The following is a 17,880-nucleotide window of genomic DNA, read 5'->3' as shown; positions in this document are numbered from 1 at the left end:
TTCAACTTCTTCAGCATTACTGGTCAGGGCATAGACTTGGATTACTATAATATTGAATGGTTTGCCTTGGAAACGAACAGAGATAGTTCTGTCATTTTTGAGATTGCACCCAAGTACTGCATTTAATACTCTTTTGTTGACTAAGAGGTCTGCTCTATTGCTTCTAAGGGATCCTTGCCCACAGGAGTAGATATAATGGTAATCTGAATTAAATTCACCCATTCCAGTCCATTTTAGTTCACTGATTCCTAAAATGTCAGTTGTCACTCTTGCCATCTCCTGTTTGACCGCTTCCAATTTACCTTGATTCATGGACCTAACATTCAGGTACCTATGCAATATTCTTCTTTACAGCACTGGACTTTTCTTCCATCACCTGTCACATTCACAACTGGCTGTTTTTGCTTTGGCTCTGTCTCTTCCTTTTTTCTGGAGTTATTTCTCCACTCTTCTCCAGTAGCATATTAGGCACCTACAGACCTGGTGAGTTCATCTTTCAGTGTCCTATCTTTTTGCTTTTTCATAGGGTTCATGAGGTTCTCAGGCAAGAATACTGAAGTGGTTTGCCATTCCCTTCTCCATTTGGACCATGTTTTGTCAGAACTCTCCCCTATGATCTGTCCATCTTGGGTGGCCCTACACAGCATGGCTCATAGTTTCATTGAGTTAGACAGGCTGTGGTCCATGTGATCAGTTTGGTTAATTTTTTGTGATTATGGTTTTCATTCTGTCTGCCCTCTGATGGATAAAGATAAGAGGTTTATGGGAGCTTTCTGATGGGAGAGACTGACTGTGGGGGAATCTGGGTCTTATTCTGATGGATGGGGCCATGCTTGGTAAATCTTAATTCTAATTTTCTTTTGATGGGTGGGGCTGTGTTCCTTCTCCATTGTTTGACTGAGGCCAAACTATGGTAGGGGTAATGAAGATAATGGCAACCTCCTTCAAAAGGATTTGTGCACGCACTGTTGTATTCAGTGCCCCAACCCTGCAGCAGTCCACTGTCGACCCACATCTCTGCCAGAGTCTCTTGGACACTCACAGGCAAGTCTGGCTCAGTCTCTTGTGGGGACGCTGTTCCTTTCTCCTGGCTGCTGATATGCACATGGTTTTGTTTGTGCCCTCCAAGAATCTGTTTCCCTGGTCCTGTGTAAGTGCTGTAATCAAATCCCACTGGCCTCCAAAATCAAATTCCCTGGGGATATTTTTCTGGGGGGAAGCAAGATGGTGGAGTAGGACATGAGCTCATCTCCTCCTGCAAGAACTCCAAAATTGCATCTTGCTGCTGAACAACCATCGACAGAAGAATGTTGGATCTCACCAAAAAAAGATACTCCACATCCAAAGGCAAAGGAGAAGCCCCAGCAAAATGGTAGGAGGGGTGAAATTGCATTTAGAATCAAACACCATACCCGTCAGAGACTCTTGGAGGGCTCAAACAAAATCTTCTGCACATCGGGACCCAGAGACCCCATAGAGACTGAGTCAGATCTGCCTTCGAGTGTTTGAGTGTCTCCTGCAGAGCTATGAGTCAGCAGTGGCCTGCTGCAGAGGCAGGGCCTCTGGGTGCAGCAGACCTAGGTCACACAGCGTGTGGCATAAGCCCTCTTAGAGGAGGTTGCCATTAGCCCCACCATAGAGCCATAGAGCAGACGACCCACAAACTGCAGAACAATTATACCAAAGAAATGCTTGCACTGTTAAGAAATTTCTAGGACCCACAATAGAATTCCCAACTTGGGGATCTGGCAAAGGAACTGAGAACCCCCAGGGGACTTGATTTTAGAGGCCAGTGTGATTTGATTTCTTGTCACATCCATATCTAAAATTTTGACTCTTCCTCTGATGATCTATCTGTGCTTGATGCTTATTATGTACAATAAATACAGACTGATGTTTTTTTAAAAAAAATGATAACAGTGAAGCAATTCCTAGGAATGGACAAGTAACTTATTTTCTAAACGTGTGAAACACTGTCATATGTCTATGTAATTGCTGATATTTTTTCCCTCTGAAATAATCTTATTTCTGTTATTTGAACAATTCTTTTGGAATCCAGCCTCAGAGTCATCTCTTTCTTACGCTTTTCCTTAATATACATTTACTTACTCCAGACAGAACAATTGTTTCCTTGTCTGTATCTTCTGCAATTATAGGAGTTATCACATTGAATTCTATACATTTTAATTTAGTGTGTCCATTTCTCCAGAGACTGTGGTTTTTTTGAGTTGGTGATCATGTCTCATCTGTTTTCTCAATTTTTGTCCTCTGAAAAGCAGATACTGAGACAGAAGTAGTTATGAAAACTTATTGACAGAAATGCCTGTGAAGGATAAAGAAGTGGAAAGCAAGAGCAGGCAGAGAGGTGCAGCCAGACACAATGAAGAGAGAGCAAAGTGGAAAGAAGAGGTTGTTTAGTCTCTCAGTCGTGTCTGACTCTTTCCCACCCCATGAACTAGAGCCCTCTAGTCTCCTCTGTCCATGGGATTTCCCAGGCAAGAATGGTGAAGCGGTTGCCATTTTCTTCTGCAAGGAATCTTCCCAACCCAGGGAACGAACCCATGTCTCCTCTATTGGCAGGCAGATTCTACTGTTAAGCCACCAGGAAGCCCTAAATAAATCATACGTACCCTGTTTAGCAGGCTTCTCAAAGAAATTGTGTTTATGCAGTTAAGCTCATAAATATTTTCAGATATTCACTGTTTCATATAAGACAAACACACAGAAAAGAAATAAAAGAATAGCCTCTTTATACCTGTTTAAAATTTTTATTGCAGTATAGTTGATTTACAGTGTTGTGTTTATTTCTGCTGTACAGCAAACTGAATCAGTTATACATACACATATATCAGCTCTTTTTAAAAAACTTCTTTCCCCATATAGGTCATTACAAAATATTGAGTAGAGTCCCTGTGCTATAGAATAGGTACTTACTTGTTATCTACTTTATATATGAAAGTGGAAGTGTCAGTTGCTCAGTTGTGTCCAACTCTTTGCCATCCCGTGGACTGTAGCCCTCCAGGCTCTTCTGTCCATGGGATTTTCCAGGCAAGAATACTGGAGTAGTTTGCCATTCTCTTTTCCAGGGGAGCTTCCTGACCCCGGGATCGAACCTGGGTTTCCTGCATTGCAGACAGATTGTTTGCCATTTAAGCTATCAGGGAAGCCTATTTTTTATATAGTAGTGTGTATGTGTCAATCTACATCTCTAAATTTATCCCTCCTCACTTGAGCTCCTGGTAACTGTAAGTTTGTTTTCTAAAGAATAGCTCTAACAATATACATTCAAAGCACTGAGATAAACTTTGGTCAATTCAGAATTAGGTATTTTATTTTATTAATAGTGCCCTTTAAAAGTTTGACAGTATAAGTATCTATTGGATTACCTGCATGTTTATAGACAGCTATAGAGTGATTCTTAACTCTCCAACTGAATTGACAAGTTTTTTTATATTAATGTGACCATTTGATTCAGGAAGCATTGCAGATAATTTTGAATCTGAATTTATCATTGATCCTGCCTCAGTTTTGAGGCATAGTGAGAAAAGTCTGGACTGCAGATTTCAGATCTGGACCCTGTGCTGCCCACTGCGAAAGCAAACTAATTTCTGGGGACCTTGCTTCCCTCCCAGAATAAATACAGCCTGACAAGTTTTTATTGTATGTTGACTGATCCAGGTCTTGCTGTGAACCAGCTGCTCTGCTGGGGGGCTTTGCACACAGGATCTCGTTTAATCCTCCCTGTGACCTTGGGCTGACCTCTAACATCCCTTCCTCTGCCCTGGGCTTCTGCCATTGGCTGTTTTAGGATGTAGAACAGCTGTATTCTTATTTTAGTTGTGCTGTTATTCTCTTTGGCCGGGAACAAAACGAATGAGCCATGATGTTTTCATGTTTCAAAATGAGCTTTGAAGAGAACAAATTTTCCTAAGTTTGGAAATGCCAAAGCAGGCACAATGCCTTTCAAATCCCTCTTTGCTGCTGTTTGCCAATTGAGTACAGTGGGATTTGGGCTTGTAGACATAGACACAGTCAAGAGTCTGTCTCTTTGGTCTCTTTTCCTAGTGCAGTACTTTGCATGTAATAGGAATTAAAATTGTGTTTTGTGAAGGAAAATACTTTATCCATTTTCTTTGCCAATTTGTAACTCTTATGATTGAATAAACCATCATTTATAGGTACTAGTTTTGGACATTTTACCATTTCATTTCTTCTTTAGTGTTACATATTTCCTATTTATGGATCTATTGAGATATGCTTGCAAAGTCTTAGTTTCCTTATTTTTAAAACTAGAAATAAAATAAGGACAATCAGAATGTCTACTCTCCTTATCACACAATGTTGCTAAATTAAATGAGGTAATATATATGAAACTGATTTATAATATATAAAGTATTAGACAACTATTGTCATCATTATTGCTGTATATCCCAAATTAGGGTTCTTTTTTCTTCAAAGTAATCTCTTTGGAAGAATATACACTTATTTCAATAGTTAATTTCAACCATACAGCAAAGTGTTTCAGTTATATATACATATATATTCTTTTTTAGTTTTTTCCACTATAAGTTATTAGTATTATATGAGTCTCATTTCCTGTGCTATACAGTAGGACCTCATTGTTTCCTTATTTTATATACAGTAGTGTATATATGTTAATCCCAGACTTGTAGTTTATCTCTCTTCCCCTCTCCCTGACTGTTTCCTTTGGTGACCATAAGTTTGTTTTCTATGGCTATGAGTTTATTTCTATTTTGTAAATAAGGTCATTTGTACCATCTTTTAGATTCTATGCATATGTGATATCATATGATATTTGTCTTTATCTGACTTACTTCACTTAATATGATAATCTTTAGGTCCATCCTTGTTGCTGCAAATGGCATTATTTCACTTTTTATGGAGTAATATTTCATATTTATCCATTTATCAATCAATGGACATTTAGGTTTCTTCCATGTCTTGGATATTGTAAATAGTGCTGCTGTAAACACTGGTGTGCATGGTATTTTTCAAATTAGAGTTTTCTCCCGATACATACCCAGCAGTGAAATTGTAGGATCATATGGTTATCTCAGAGAAGGCAATGGCACCCCACTCCAGTATTCTTGCCTGGAAAATCCCATGGACAGAGTAGGCTGCAGTCCATGGGGTCACTAAGAGTCAGACATGACTGAGCGACTTCACTTTCACTTTTCACTTTCATGCATTGGAGAAGGAAATGGCAACCCATTCCAGTGTTCTTGCCTGGAGAATCCCAGGGACGGGGGAGCCTGGTGGGCTGCCGTCTATGGGGTCGCACAGAGTCGGACACGACGGAAGTGACTTAGCAGCAGCAGCAGCATGGTTAGTCTATTTTTAGTTTTCTAAGGGAGAATATTCTTGTTTGTAGGAAACACACGTTAAGTATTTGTGGATGATGAGCATCTAGTCAGCAATTTATACTCATATGGAAAAATATTAATTCTTCACATTATACTTGCAACTTTTCTGTAAATTTGACATTATTTCAAGTTATATATAAACATGTTTACATATAAACAAATAAAAATATATAAAACATACTATATATGAAAATAGATATATATATAATTCTATTTCTCCATTTTATTAAAGTTCTCACCAAACCAATTTTAGGTTACTTATCAGCCTCCCCTCATAGCTAAGTAAGTTATGAAAATTAAATTCTAATGAATTAGAAAAATCTGATTTTAAAGTACTGTAGTAATATAACTTATATATTATAATTATATTAAAATTCATAAGTCATCATTTTCATAAGTAGGAGAAATAGAACTCATTTATCTAGGTTACCAGCTAAGTAGCTGTTCTAGTCATAGCTGTCCAAGTATAGCTGCAGTCTGGTCTCTGCCTTGGCAGAAAATTAAAGGCTGCGGGGTTTCCTAGGTGGCGCTAGTGGAAACCCTCCTGCTAATAAAGGAGACGTAAGAGATACAGATTTGATCCCTGGGTTGGGAAGATCCCCTGGAAGAGGGCATGGCAACTCACTTCAGTATTCTTGCCTGAAGAATCTCGTGGACACTGGAGCATGGCAGGCTACACAGTCCATGGGGTTGCAAAGAGTCGGACACAACTGAAGTGACTAGCACGCACACACACACACACAGGCTGTGCAGTCCAAGAAAAGGCTCATACCAGTGCCCGGGAGCCAATTGCTAACTGTTCAGAATGCTGTGGGCCAGTTTTAAACACAATTGTTGTGTAAAATCAAATTGCATAAACTTAAAAAAAATCAATTATGCGAAAAGGAAAGGTAATGCTCAAACTCATTGCATCTTAGTTGTTCACTGCATTTTTCTGTAACCTCTGCTCTGGAGGTTATTCTTGACCATTGTCCTCACATGGTGAGAATATCCTATCAGGATGTCCTGCTCTTCTTTCTGTCTCCATTTCAGGGACATTGCATCGGTAGCTTGCAACTGGCCCTCAGTTCCATTTCACTTGGCTTGGAAGGGTAGCTCCCTTCTTTTCTGTTCCTGGTGGGAATAAAGTGAAAAACAAGACAGGGGCCAGCAGTCAGAAAAGCAAATAAAATCTATACTGTCAATAAAGGCTGGGTTGGATGAGTTTAGCATTAGAACAAAAATGGACACAACTCTATATCCTCCAATCTAGGCCTGGGAACTTAAGGGAAAATCAGTCCTCGGAGCAGATATTCACAGAGAATAGAGAGGGGAGAAAAAAACACCCAGACCTTTTCCTTATCTCTCTTTCTTTCCCCTGAGTCTATAACACAAGGATTCTATAGTATCTAAATTCTGAAATAAACTTTGGGAGATTTTTTGCTCTAGTTTCTTCTTTCTTTTCTCTTTTTTTCTCATTAGATTTTTTTCCTCTTTCAGTTGATTTTGCACCCAGAGTTCCTGTCCTCCACCAGCCCATTGCTACCCATGGATTATGAAGAGTTTGTCCGAGGTTGTCATCTTGGAGTATTTCCATCATACTATGAACCCTGGGGTTATACTCCAGGTATGTGACATGTATAGATTGTGAGATGCTTTAAATTGTATTAGAATATTATTCTACACATATGTATGTAATATTCCAAGTTGATATGTCATTTCTACTAAGGTTCTGGTTTTGTTTGTTTGTTTGTTTTAAAAGTGATTTTGGTTGGATCTATCCCAGATCAGATTTACACTTTGTTGCTTCTGACATAAGCATAAGGACATAATGCGTGTGTGTGTGCTAAGGTCACTTCAGTTGTGCCCAACTCTTTGTGACCCTATGGATTGTAGCTCGCCAGCCTCATCTGTCCATGAGATTCTCCAGGCAAGAATACTGGAGTGGGTGGTTGTGCCCTCCTTCAGGGTATCTTCCCAACCCAGGGATCAAACCCACCTCTCCTGTGTCTCTTGAATTGGCAGACAGGTTCTTTATGACTAGTGCCACCTGGGAAGCCTGAGGACATACTATGTAATCTTTTATATAAGTGTAAGAGGTTGTGGTTGGGCATATTTTAGTATCTGAATTGTTGCCTCATTGGGTTCCAAAGAAAAAGACTGTTTTATAAAGAATATATCTTTTTAGTTAAATTCACCAGTCTTATCCATTAATATGAAGAAGAAACTAACTACAAGGAAATTAATATGAGAAACGATTGTTTCTGAAACTGTTATAAAATTTATTTCAGAAGAATCCCTTTTTAAGTTAAGGATATATTTATCTTTTAATTATGTAATGCATTCACATGGTTAGAAACACAAATAGTATAAAGAGATGTATGGTGAAAAGTCATCTTCACACCCTTGTCTCTCAAAAAAAGAGGTAAAGATAGCATGTCAGTTTGGTGGTAGGCATTATGCCAATGACGTAATTCCATTCAGACCCTACACCTGCCTACCCCCCTTTTTTCCACAGGTGGTAGATTCTCAGATCCACTGTCTTTTTTTCTTTTCTGTATCCTACTAACTTGCTTGTCAATGGCATCAGGAGCCGGCAATTTGTATTTGTACTGAAATGCCTAATTAAAAAAGGAAACAATTATTTTATATGCCAATGCAAAGAAGATATTGATGACTTTTCCATCTTCTTGGTAATCAGAGATTTTCCTCCCAGTAGAGCTATAATTATATTTATAATTGAAAATAAAAGGCTCAGAAAACATTTTTATTTATAATGAATACATTTTGCCTTCTGCATCTCAGTGTCATTATGGTCTAAGTAAGAGGCAGCAGCAGTTAGGGTGAGAGCAGTCATAGGCTGAATTATGAGGAAGGTTTTTCTAATCTTTACATTCTGACCCCAGAATTTAAGTATAGAATTTTAAAGTCTATATAAATAGGATACTATAATCTTTACAATAGGAGTCACAAGGCTCTGCATCTTTTGATAAAGTTCCTTTTATATTGTCTTAGGCTCCAGCAAGAATAATTTGCCAGCAGCTGTAAAACCATTAGAATGTTTGTGGAAAGATTAATAAAGAATTACCCATTCTTGAAACATGACATAGTAAAGTTACTAATCTGAATCCTCCAGTTCTCTCTCTTGTAGTTCTAAAAGTTGTTTTTGGCACCAATTCCACTTTCGTGAAGGCAGTATTTTCTTACTTGTAAAATGCCCACACAGTTATCTTAAATTGTTTTTAATAAAGTAACTATCTTTTGAGATACATTGAGACAATTCACTTGATGAACTGGCAATTTTGTTACTCCTGTTCTTTCTAGTAAGTAATATAATTTTCAACTGTAAATATGGAGGACAAAAATGGACAAAACCAAAACATGAGTGACAACGGGAATGTGGGAAGTCATTTATACTGGATAAAGAGAAGGTTATCTAACTTATTTCCCACCAGAATATCATATTATAGGTCAAAGGTAAACTTAACCTGAAGAGCTATATCTAGTTTGTTAAGATAAAGGCCAGCAAAGGTGTTATAAAAGATAAGCAGATGGAAAGGGGGTGTGAGAAATACATGCCAAATAGTGAATGACTCCTTCTCTGTTTTAAATTAACTAAAAGAAGTTGGCCTCTCCTTTCCTAACTTGAATTACAGAAATAGCAGAAACTCTGGTGGTATAGGTTTGGTATTAGCATATTAGATAATTTTTAGAAAAATTGCTTTATGTGGTGCTAACTCTCACTCTGGAAAGTATTAAAATCTGCGTTTTATGTTTTGAGAAAATCCAGTGAAGATAAACACTGACTTCATTAATTTCATTCAGTGGATACATACGATGCTTACAGAGGTGCCTGAAATTGTATTATTTGTGTGTAAAAGAATATTTAATAAAACTAAGGATGTGTGAAGTTTCATAGAATTGTAGGCAAAATTTTTCTGGGGAGGAGTTCTAGGGTTTCATCACATTCTCAAATGAGTCAGTAATCCCTGATTCAATTTCTTCTCCTCATCCATCTTCCCCCAGATTTGAAAACCACTACTCTCTGGAGCTAAACCAAGAGGAAATACCTGCAGAATAGGAGTACATGGGTCATTAGGAAATTTTTTTTATCCACCCATCCCCACTAATCAACCAAGAAAAATTCCATAATTGAATATAAATTTCATGTTAACAATTCAATCATCTTGAGTGTGGTAACATCTGAGATTGTCTGGAGAAAAGGTTTTGATTAAAAGGTGATAGAGGATTGAAATAAACCATGGTTTCACTGAGCACCCGAGAAAGTGGAAGAGATTGGTGGCAAAAGAGACGAAAATGAGGGGAGGAACTGGTCTTGTCCATAATGTATTTTGTTGTTCAGTCGCTCAGTCATCTCCCAACTCTTTGCGACCCCATGGATTGCAGGATGCCAGGCTGCCCTGTTCTTCACCATCTCCTGGAGCTTGCTCAAACTCATGTCCATTGAGTTGGTAATGCCATCCTACCATCTCTTCCTGTCATCTGCTTCTCCTCCTGCTCTCAGTCTTTCTCAGCATCAGGGTCTTTTCCCAATGAGTTGGCTTATTGCATAAACTTGCCATGTATTTAGAGACACAAGCTTAGAACAGAGCAAAAGAAAAGCAGCTGGAATGAGAGAGGCAGTGTAAGGTAGCAGTTCTGAGCAGCTCTGGGGCTGGGCATCTGGCTACAAATCCCGGCTCCACCACATCCCCTAGCTTTGTGAAGCTGGGCAAGCTATTTAAACTCCCTGGGCCTCAGTGTCTTCATCTATAAGATGGGGATAGTGATAGCATTACTTCACAGGCTGCTCAAGAAGATTAAATTTGTTCATGCATGTAAGGAGCTAATACTGTGCCTGGCACAAAACAAGCATTGCTGTCACTAGGACTGGAGCTTTTTCCTTCTCTGGATGTATAAAAGGGTATAATTGCTGGTCTGAAGCCAAGCTTTTTTCTGTTTCCCCTGGCAGCTGAATGCACTGTGATGGGCATCCCCAGTGTGACCACCAATCTCTCTGGCTTTGGCTGTTTCATGCAGGAGCATGTGGCTGACCCCACTGCATACGGTGAGGCTTTTCATCATGAACCCAACCAAGGAGAAGGGACCTCTCACCAAACAAAGCACAGAGTCTTTACAGAGCCCAACTCTAACACTATCCCGATGATGATTGTTTTATTTGTTGTTGTTTAGTCGCTAAGTTGTGTTGGACTCTGTGACTCCATAGACTGTAGCCTGCCAGGCTCCTCTGTCCATGGGATTTCCCAGGCAAGAATACTGGAGTGGACTCCCATGCCCTACTCTAGGGGATTTTCCTGATCCAGGGATCAAACCTGGGTCTCTTGCATTGCAGGCAGATTCTTTACTGCTGAGTCAGTAGGGAAACCCCAATTAATATTTATACTTCTTGGTTGATTGAAAGTAGATTACTTATAAGGTCCATGGAAAAGATAAAGATGATATTAATATTGAATATATCGCTTAAAAGTCAAACTACAAATTGTGAAAATGAAAGTTTTAGTTGCTCAGTCGTGTCCAACTCTTTGCGACCCCAGTGACTGTACCCCACCAGGTTCCTCTGTCCATGAGATTCTCCAGGTAAAGACAGTGGAGTAGGTAGCCATCCCCTTCTCCAAAAGGAGTGCTAAACTTGGACAAATCTTGCCTTTTCACCTTTTTATTTTTCTGAACTGGTTTGGTCTTCTATTACTTGGAAGTAATATTATGATAACCATTGCTTTAGAGTACGTGTATTGGTCAGCATAATTAGTTTGTAAGTTCCAATTACCGAGTTATCAAAATTCACATTTAAGATGGCAGATGGTGTCACCATCTCTGTGTCCATGTTGCCTAGTGGCAAGAAAAATTCGAATGGGCTGGATGCTCTGCCTGGACATGCTGATCCTCTGGTCTTTTAGAGTCGCATTGTCAGCGTTGTCTTTCCTTGGGTGACAGCTGTAGTCTCACCCCCATGGCGCACAGTGGGGACACTGGGGAGCCTGAAAAGCACTGAGATTCAGTCTTTACCCTGGAGACTCTGGTTAGCCAGCAGCCCCAAGGATGACCGCTGATCTGGGGTAGCCCTGTTGTGCCAGGTTTTTTATGGCAACATTCATTTGGTTGGCTGTGTGTTAGTGACAGTTGTGAGCTATTAGCAGGAAATCACAGGAGAAATACAGTCTTGGAAGGGAAAGGATGAAGAAGAAACAGTAGGGGAGTCAGGGAGCAGATAAGCATGCAGTCCATGATGGATCCTAAGGAACAGAAGTAGAAATGCTCCAAGGTTAGCCTTGCCCTTACCTGTGCTCTGGCATTTGTGTCCCTCAGGAATTTACATCGTTGACAGGCGGTTCCGCTCACCCGATGATTCTTGCAATCAGCTGACTCAGTTTCTCTATGGATTCTGCAAACAGTCACGCCGCCAGAGGATTATTCAAAGGAATCGAACCGAGAGGCTCTCAGACCTTCTGGACTGGAGATACTTAGGCAGAGTAAGCAAGTCTGTGATCTACACAGAGGACCCCTTTAAAAATCCCCCCTGGACTATAAAAGATCTGATTTGAGTTGCCATCTATAAGGTCAATCTGCATCATCATTGTGAAGATCTCACTGATGTTCTCACATACTTACTATGACTACTTTTAACTTGATGTGAGTTTGCAAAGTCCTAACTCCAATTCTGCATATTTAGTTTGAGACCAGAACAGCCAGTTCAGAGAGATCTAGCCATGATCTTACTAATTATTCTATTGCTAGGGCTTAACTTGATGCATTACAGATATTGTTTCATGAAGATAAGGAAAACATCAAGAAGAAAGTCCCTGTTTTGTTTCACTCTAAGAGATAATATGATCACATTTCTCAACTACAATGGGGAGTGGGAATAATCTTGTTTCTCCAAATGACAGGTACAGGAAATACCTCCATTCTATTCTGCAGTAAGTTTATAAATACTCAGATAGATGTTCATACATCTTGCTGCTGCTGCTGCTAAGTCGCTTCACTCGTGTCCAACTCTGTGCGACCCCATAGATGGCAGCCCACCAGGCTCCCCCATCTCTGGGATTCTCCAGGCAAGAACACTTGAGTGGGTTGCCGTTTCCTTCTCCAATGCATGAAAGTGAGAAGTGAAAGTGAAGTCACTCAGTTGTGTCCGACTCTTAGCGACCTCATGGACTGCAGCCTACCAGGCTCCTCCGTCCATGGGATTTTCCAAGCAAGACTGGATAATTTAATAAAAACTAAAATGACTTTGCCTTCACATAATGTAGCTGCTTATATACTGCTGAACTCTGGCTAACAAATGACAGATGCAACCATCAGCTGAGGATACACACACACTAATGCTGACAGTTATGCTTATTACCTGGAAGATTAATTTTACTGTCTTCATCTTATATTGAAAGCAGGATGATAAGGCACGTAAAAGCTATGTTTCTTTCTTAATATCTGAAGCATGATTTAAATCCAGTTTGTCTGATTATTCATGCCCCAACTTTTTTCCACACCATACTGCTTCTCTGTAGAATAAAACCAGTGTTTTCAATCACCTTTGTGCTCAATTCAGAGTTCAAGTAAGAGTTCATTCACTTAGAAGGATGGCCTTCCCTTCAAATTTTTGGTAATATTTATTTACTTATTCACTGAAAAATAATAAACCTATAAATTACCATATTTAAAAAATTATTTTTAATTGGAGGATAATTGCTTTAGAATATTGTGGTGCTTTCTGCCATAAAATATGAATCAGCCGTAAGTAAACATATATCCCCTCCTCTTGACCTTCTTCTCACCCCCCCATCTCATCCCTCTAGGTTGTCACAGAGAACCAGGTTGAGTTCCCAGTATTACACAGCAATGTCATGGTTCTTTGATTCTTAAGTTTAGGATGACTAAAATCTGCCACTTTAAAATATATATATTTATAAGTGGGATAATAAGATTTTTATATAATAATTTGGCCATTGAGATATAAATATATAACTATAAATGTTTTTTTAACCATGGATTGATTTTCTATCACAGTATTACCAGCATGCCAGGCTCCTGACATTAAGCAGAGCCTTTCCAGAAAAATTCCACATGGAACCCACATCACCACCAACGGTAAATAGTTTATGTATTGTTTATTTGTTTTGAAAGCTAAATGATTTATGTGTAGGAAGTCCTTTTATTTGAAAGTAGCTAAATTCACAAATTATTATACTTTTTCATAGTGTTGCAACAAAACAAGTAGAGAAACTGACAAGTCAGACCATCTCTAAGCCCTCAATTCAGTTAGCCTATACCTAGGATCAGCAATCAGCTACTTCATGTCACTGGAGAAGCACCTTCAAATGAAAACTCTTGTGCTTTGATGCCTGAAACTTCTCTGAGACATCTGTTCTTTTGAGAGCTGTCGAAAAGTAAAGTGGCTTACTTTCATCAGAAGTGAATTTGCTATCCAAGGAGATGTTTGAATATTGGTTGAGGACTCGGCAAGAATAATAGAGAGACTTCAAGCACCATAGAAGAAATTGGACTAGATGACCATTTCTGTTCCATTCAGCCATGCCCACCAGGGAGTCTTCCTCTAAAGTCACCTTAGACATTTATATTCATGAGACTAGAGGCGACTACTTGTCATCACATTTACTTAGAAGGAAACACAGCTCTAAGTAGAGCAGTATCAGACATTTCTCTTCAGTGGAATAAGTCCTTACAGCAGTCTACACAGTAGTCCAAGAGCTAAACTTCTCTGTCCCCTCCCCACCAGGTGAACACTTAGGTGCGAAAAGATGAAAGCCCTGCCGTTGATCATGAGATCTATTTTAGCTTAGTAGTTCCACGCCCCACAAGAGGCAACATTTCGTGTAAATCTTCACTGATAAGCTTCTGTGGTCTCTGCAAGGATTGTGAGCAATTATAAGAGTCATCAAATTCAAGGATTTCTAAAAGCTAGAGATCTTCGTCAAGTATTTATAGATACTCCAAATGTAGATGTAGTTTTTCAATCGGGAGTCATTTTTACCATAAACCATTTCCCCCACTACCTTATATTCACCTTTATTTGGTGTTTGAGGACCAGATCTAGAAAGCTAACCTGAGGTAAAATTTGATAATAGAGAAAATGAAAGGGCTTCATAAATCCCTCAGTATATAAATTTCAGTTCCTATGACCATGATTGTTTCAGTTCCCATGTCCATGTCCTCAGAGTGACTTGCTTAGATTATTTAGAGGTGGTCACTGCCCTGAATGATAATTCAGCTATATTCATCCATTTATTCAACTAATTCAACTAAATAAATATTGAACTCCTATGCTCAGCTCTTTTTTTTCCCTCTTGTTTTGTATTGCTTTCAGGTAAAGCATCAGAGTCTTGAAGTGATTGTATATATATGACATAATAGTGTCTAAAAATAGTTGAAATTCAGAATGGCAAGTGTTGTTCCATCTGTTTTCCTGATTGATGAAGCCTCCTGTTTTTCATCTTTGCTTCCCCAGTGGCGTTAGGGTGTCTGTCCTACAGGTGGTGCTCAGTGTCTGTTTATCCAATGAGTTATCTCAGTGCATCTTAGGTAGAAGGGCAATTGATTAAAACCTAGTGATAAATGCTCATTAACTGAAATGAATGGAACTGGGGGAATTTTGAGGTCAACGAAATGGCTTGGCTTCCAGGAATCTTTCTAGTGGTGGCTGTCCATGGATATCCAGGCTGCCCATGTTCTGCAGTTTGATTGAGTAAATCTGAATGATGAAATAGAGACTGTTTAATCTCAATAGGGTATCATGGCAGTAGATATTAAAGGCTCTTGGGCAGTCACAGCCAGATCATCCCAAAAATCATCGTAAAACTATTAGCAAAAAGAAAATATCCTACTTAATTATAATAAGGACAATGTCTCTGAGACATTGCTGAATGATCGTGGTTAAACGTATTAATGTTTTCAGTTCAGTTCAGTCGCTCAGTCGTGTCTGACTCTTTGCAACCCCATGGACTGCAGCACGATGTTTTAAATGTAGTTAAACCTAAACTGACCCAAGAAAACCCCACATTCACCCATGGATTAGTTTTTTCCAGAATTGAGAATTGTTACACTTAGATTGCAGTGAACATCTTGACTGGCCTATTAGTTGGCCCAGGTCTGTAGAGGCTCTGAAAATATTCAGGTCTTCTGGAACCAATCTTTGCTCTACCATTTGCTGTATGACCTTGAGAAAATCATTTGGACACTCTTGGACCCTCAATTTTCTTCTGTAAATGGGAGGAACAGATTGGTTGGAGATTAAATACGCTCACACATACACATAGCACCTGGCAGATTTCAGTGCTCAGTAAAATGAAGCTATTTATTTAATGAACCTCTCTTGAACTCGGTGGTACCAGAGTCAAATTAAGTAAAAATTAACAGACCCTAGACAGACCACAAAAAAATATCCAACTGTGATTTTATTAAATGCACATCCCAAGTGTTTACCTCACTGAAAAATCAAGAAGTCGTTCTGATGTTTCGTGTCTTATTTTTGGCTTTGGCAGACAGAAGGGTTTAAGTATCCCAGGCCGCCCTCGGTGCCACCTTCTCCGTCGGGATCTCAGGCCTCCAGTCCTCAGAGCAGCGATGCGGAGGATGCCGATGAGGATGAGAGATACGACGAGGAAGAAGAGGCCGAAAGGGATCGGTTAAATATCAAGTCGCCGTTTTCTCTGAGTCACGTTCCTCGCGGGAAGAAGAAGCAGCACGGAGAATACAAGAATTAAATTCCGCTCTGGTCCGACCGGCTAACTTAGTGAGGACGTAAGAATGATTATTGATAGAAACGGAAATGCCACGCGTTTCGCTCTCTTCCTCTCAGAATTACAGTGGGATTTATTCTTTGCCTAGAAAGTGGAGGAGGTTAAGTGCATGGCAATTTTGTAATTTATAACGAAATCCCAGTTATTTTCCCCAATTCTTTTTCTCCAGTCAATTTAGGTCATGAGGAAGAGTGTTAATTATAGGAAGAAGACCGGAAGTGGTTTTAAAAATGGTTACTTTAAGCGGTAAGAATTTTCATTTCCTAATGTTGATTTTTTAATTATCATCACCATAACCCTTTGCTTAGTGTTTATAAAGCTTCATACCTGCTAAACAAGTCTGCCATCCCATCCCCAAAGGATCCTGACCTTAGCCATGAATGTGTTCTACCTTTATATTTCAAATAATTTGGCCTTTAGTGATTATTTTTATTTTTCACGTGAGTCAGAACAATGAATTTAAGCTTACTTTTACAATCAAATTCCATAAGATAATAGCTATCCAAAATCCAAATCTTGCTATGTTAATGCATATGTACAAGGTTACTTCTCAAATTAATGGTGGGAAGATGTTATCATCTGTACTGTGCCACCTGACTATATCAGTTTGTTCTATTGTGTAGAAGGAAAGTCTTTTTGAAAACTTGGTTGGTTTTCCATAGGGGATAAATTGTTAAATCCATATGAATAAATATATCAGTATTTAAAGTTTAACTGCATTGATAATGTCTTGTTTAAAGTTTTTTTAGGCATTTAAATAATATGTTCAAAAACACTTACTATAAAATAGTGCCTTATGAAGGATAACATTTAAAACTATCTTTAAAAATATTAGCAAAAGAAAATAGTCTATTATCATAAGGACAGTGTCTCTGAGACGTTGAATGGTTATAGTTAAACATATTAATGTTTTGAATGTAGTTAAACCTAAATTGGCAACAAACAAACCCCAAATTCACCTGTGGATTATTTTTCCATAACAGAGAATGCCTTGGTTGGCTTATTGGTTGGCCCAGGTCTGTAGAGGTTCTCTTAAGGTCTGCTCAATTTTGGGTTGTTGATAGCAATAAGAGAAACAGGGACTTTTCTGGTGGTCCATGTTTGAGAATAGTTGAGAGTGGTTGAGAATCCTCCTGCCAATGCAGGGGACATGGGTTAGATCTCTGGTCTGGAAGAGTCCACATGCCACGGCATAACTAAGCCCATGCTCCACAACAAAGGGAACCACTGCAATGAGAAGTCCATGCACCACACAGAAGATAGTCCCCACTTGCTGCTACTAGAGGGAGCCTGTGTGCAGCAATCATGACCCAGCACAGCCAAAAATAAATAAATAACCTGTAATTTTTAAAAAAAGGAAACAATGACAGTGTATCAGATCATGCAGTTTAGTTCAGTTGCTCAGTCGTATCCAACTCTTTGCGACCTCATGGACTGCAGCGCACCAGGCTTCCCTGTCCATCACCAACTCCCAGAGCTTACTCAAACTCATGTCCATCGAGTCAGTGATGTCATCTAACCATCTCATCCTCTATTGACCCCTTCTCCTCCTGCCTTCAATCTTTCCCAGCATCAGGGTCTTTTAAATATTGGAGTTTCAGCTTCAGCATCAGTCCTGCCAATGAACACCCAGGACTGATCTCCTTTAGGATGGACTGGTTGGAGCTCCTTGCAGTCCAAGGGACTCTCAAGAGTCTTCTCCAACACCACAGTTCAAAAGCATCAATTCTTCAGTGCTCAGC

At 39.3% G+C, this 17,880-nt stretch overlaps 1 protein-coding gene across 3 annotated transcripts in view; it reads left to right on the top strand.

The window, feature by feature from the left end:
- The window catches only part of GYS2 (glycogen synthase 2), a 59,068-nt gene extending 41,848 nt beyond the window's left edge, over positions 1–17,220 (top strand). For all 3 annotated transcript variants that reach the window (XM_040235314.1, XM_040235315.1, XM_040235316.1), the window contains exons 12-16: positions 6,864–6,990; positions 10,336–10,431; positions 11,691–11,854; positions 13,389–13,469; positions 15,881–17,220. In XM_040235314.1, the coding sequence (XP_040091248.1) occupies positions 6,864–6,990; positions 10,336–10,431; positions 11,691–11,854; positions 13,389–13,469; positions 15,881–16,102 (690 nt within the window). In that variant the 3' untranslated portion in view covers positions 16,103–17,220. The remainder of the gene's footprint in view (positions 1–6,863; positions 6,991–10,335; positions 10,432–11,690; positions 11,855–13,388; positions 13,470–15,880) is intronic.
- The last annotated feature ends 660 nt before the right edge of the window (positions 17,221–17,880 follow it).

The sequence above is a fragment of the Oryx dammah genome, unplaced genomic scaffold (genome assembly GCF_014754425.2).
Source record: "Oryx dammah isolate SB20612 unplaced genomic scaffold, SCBI_Odam_1.1 HiC_scaffold_29, whole genome shotgun sequence".
NCBI lineage: Eukaryota > Metazoa > Chordata > Mammalia > Artiodactyla > Bovidae > Oryx > Oryx dammah.
This window is presented reverse-complemented; position numbering and strand designations above follow the sequence as displayed.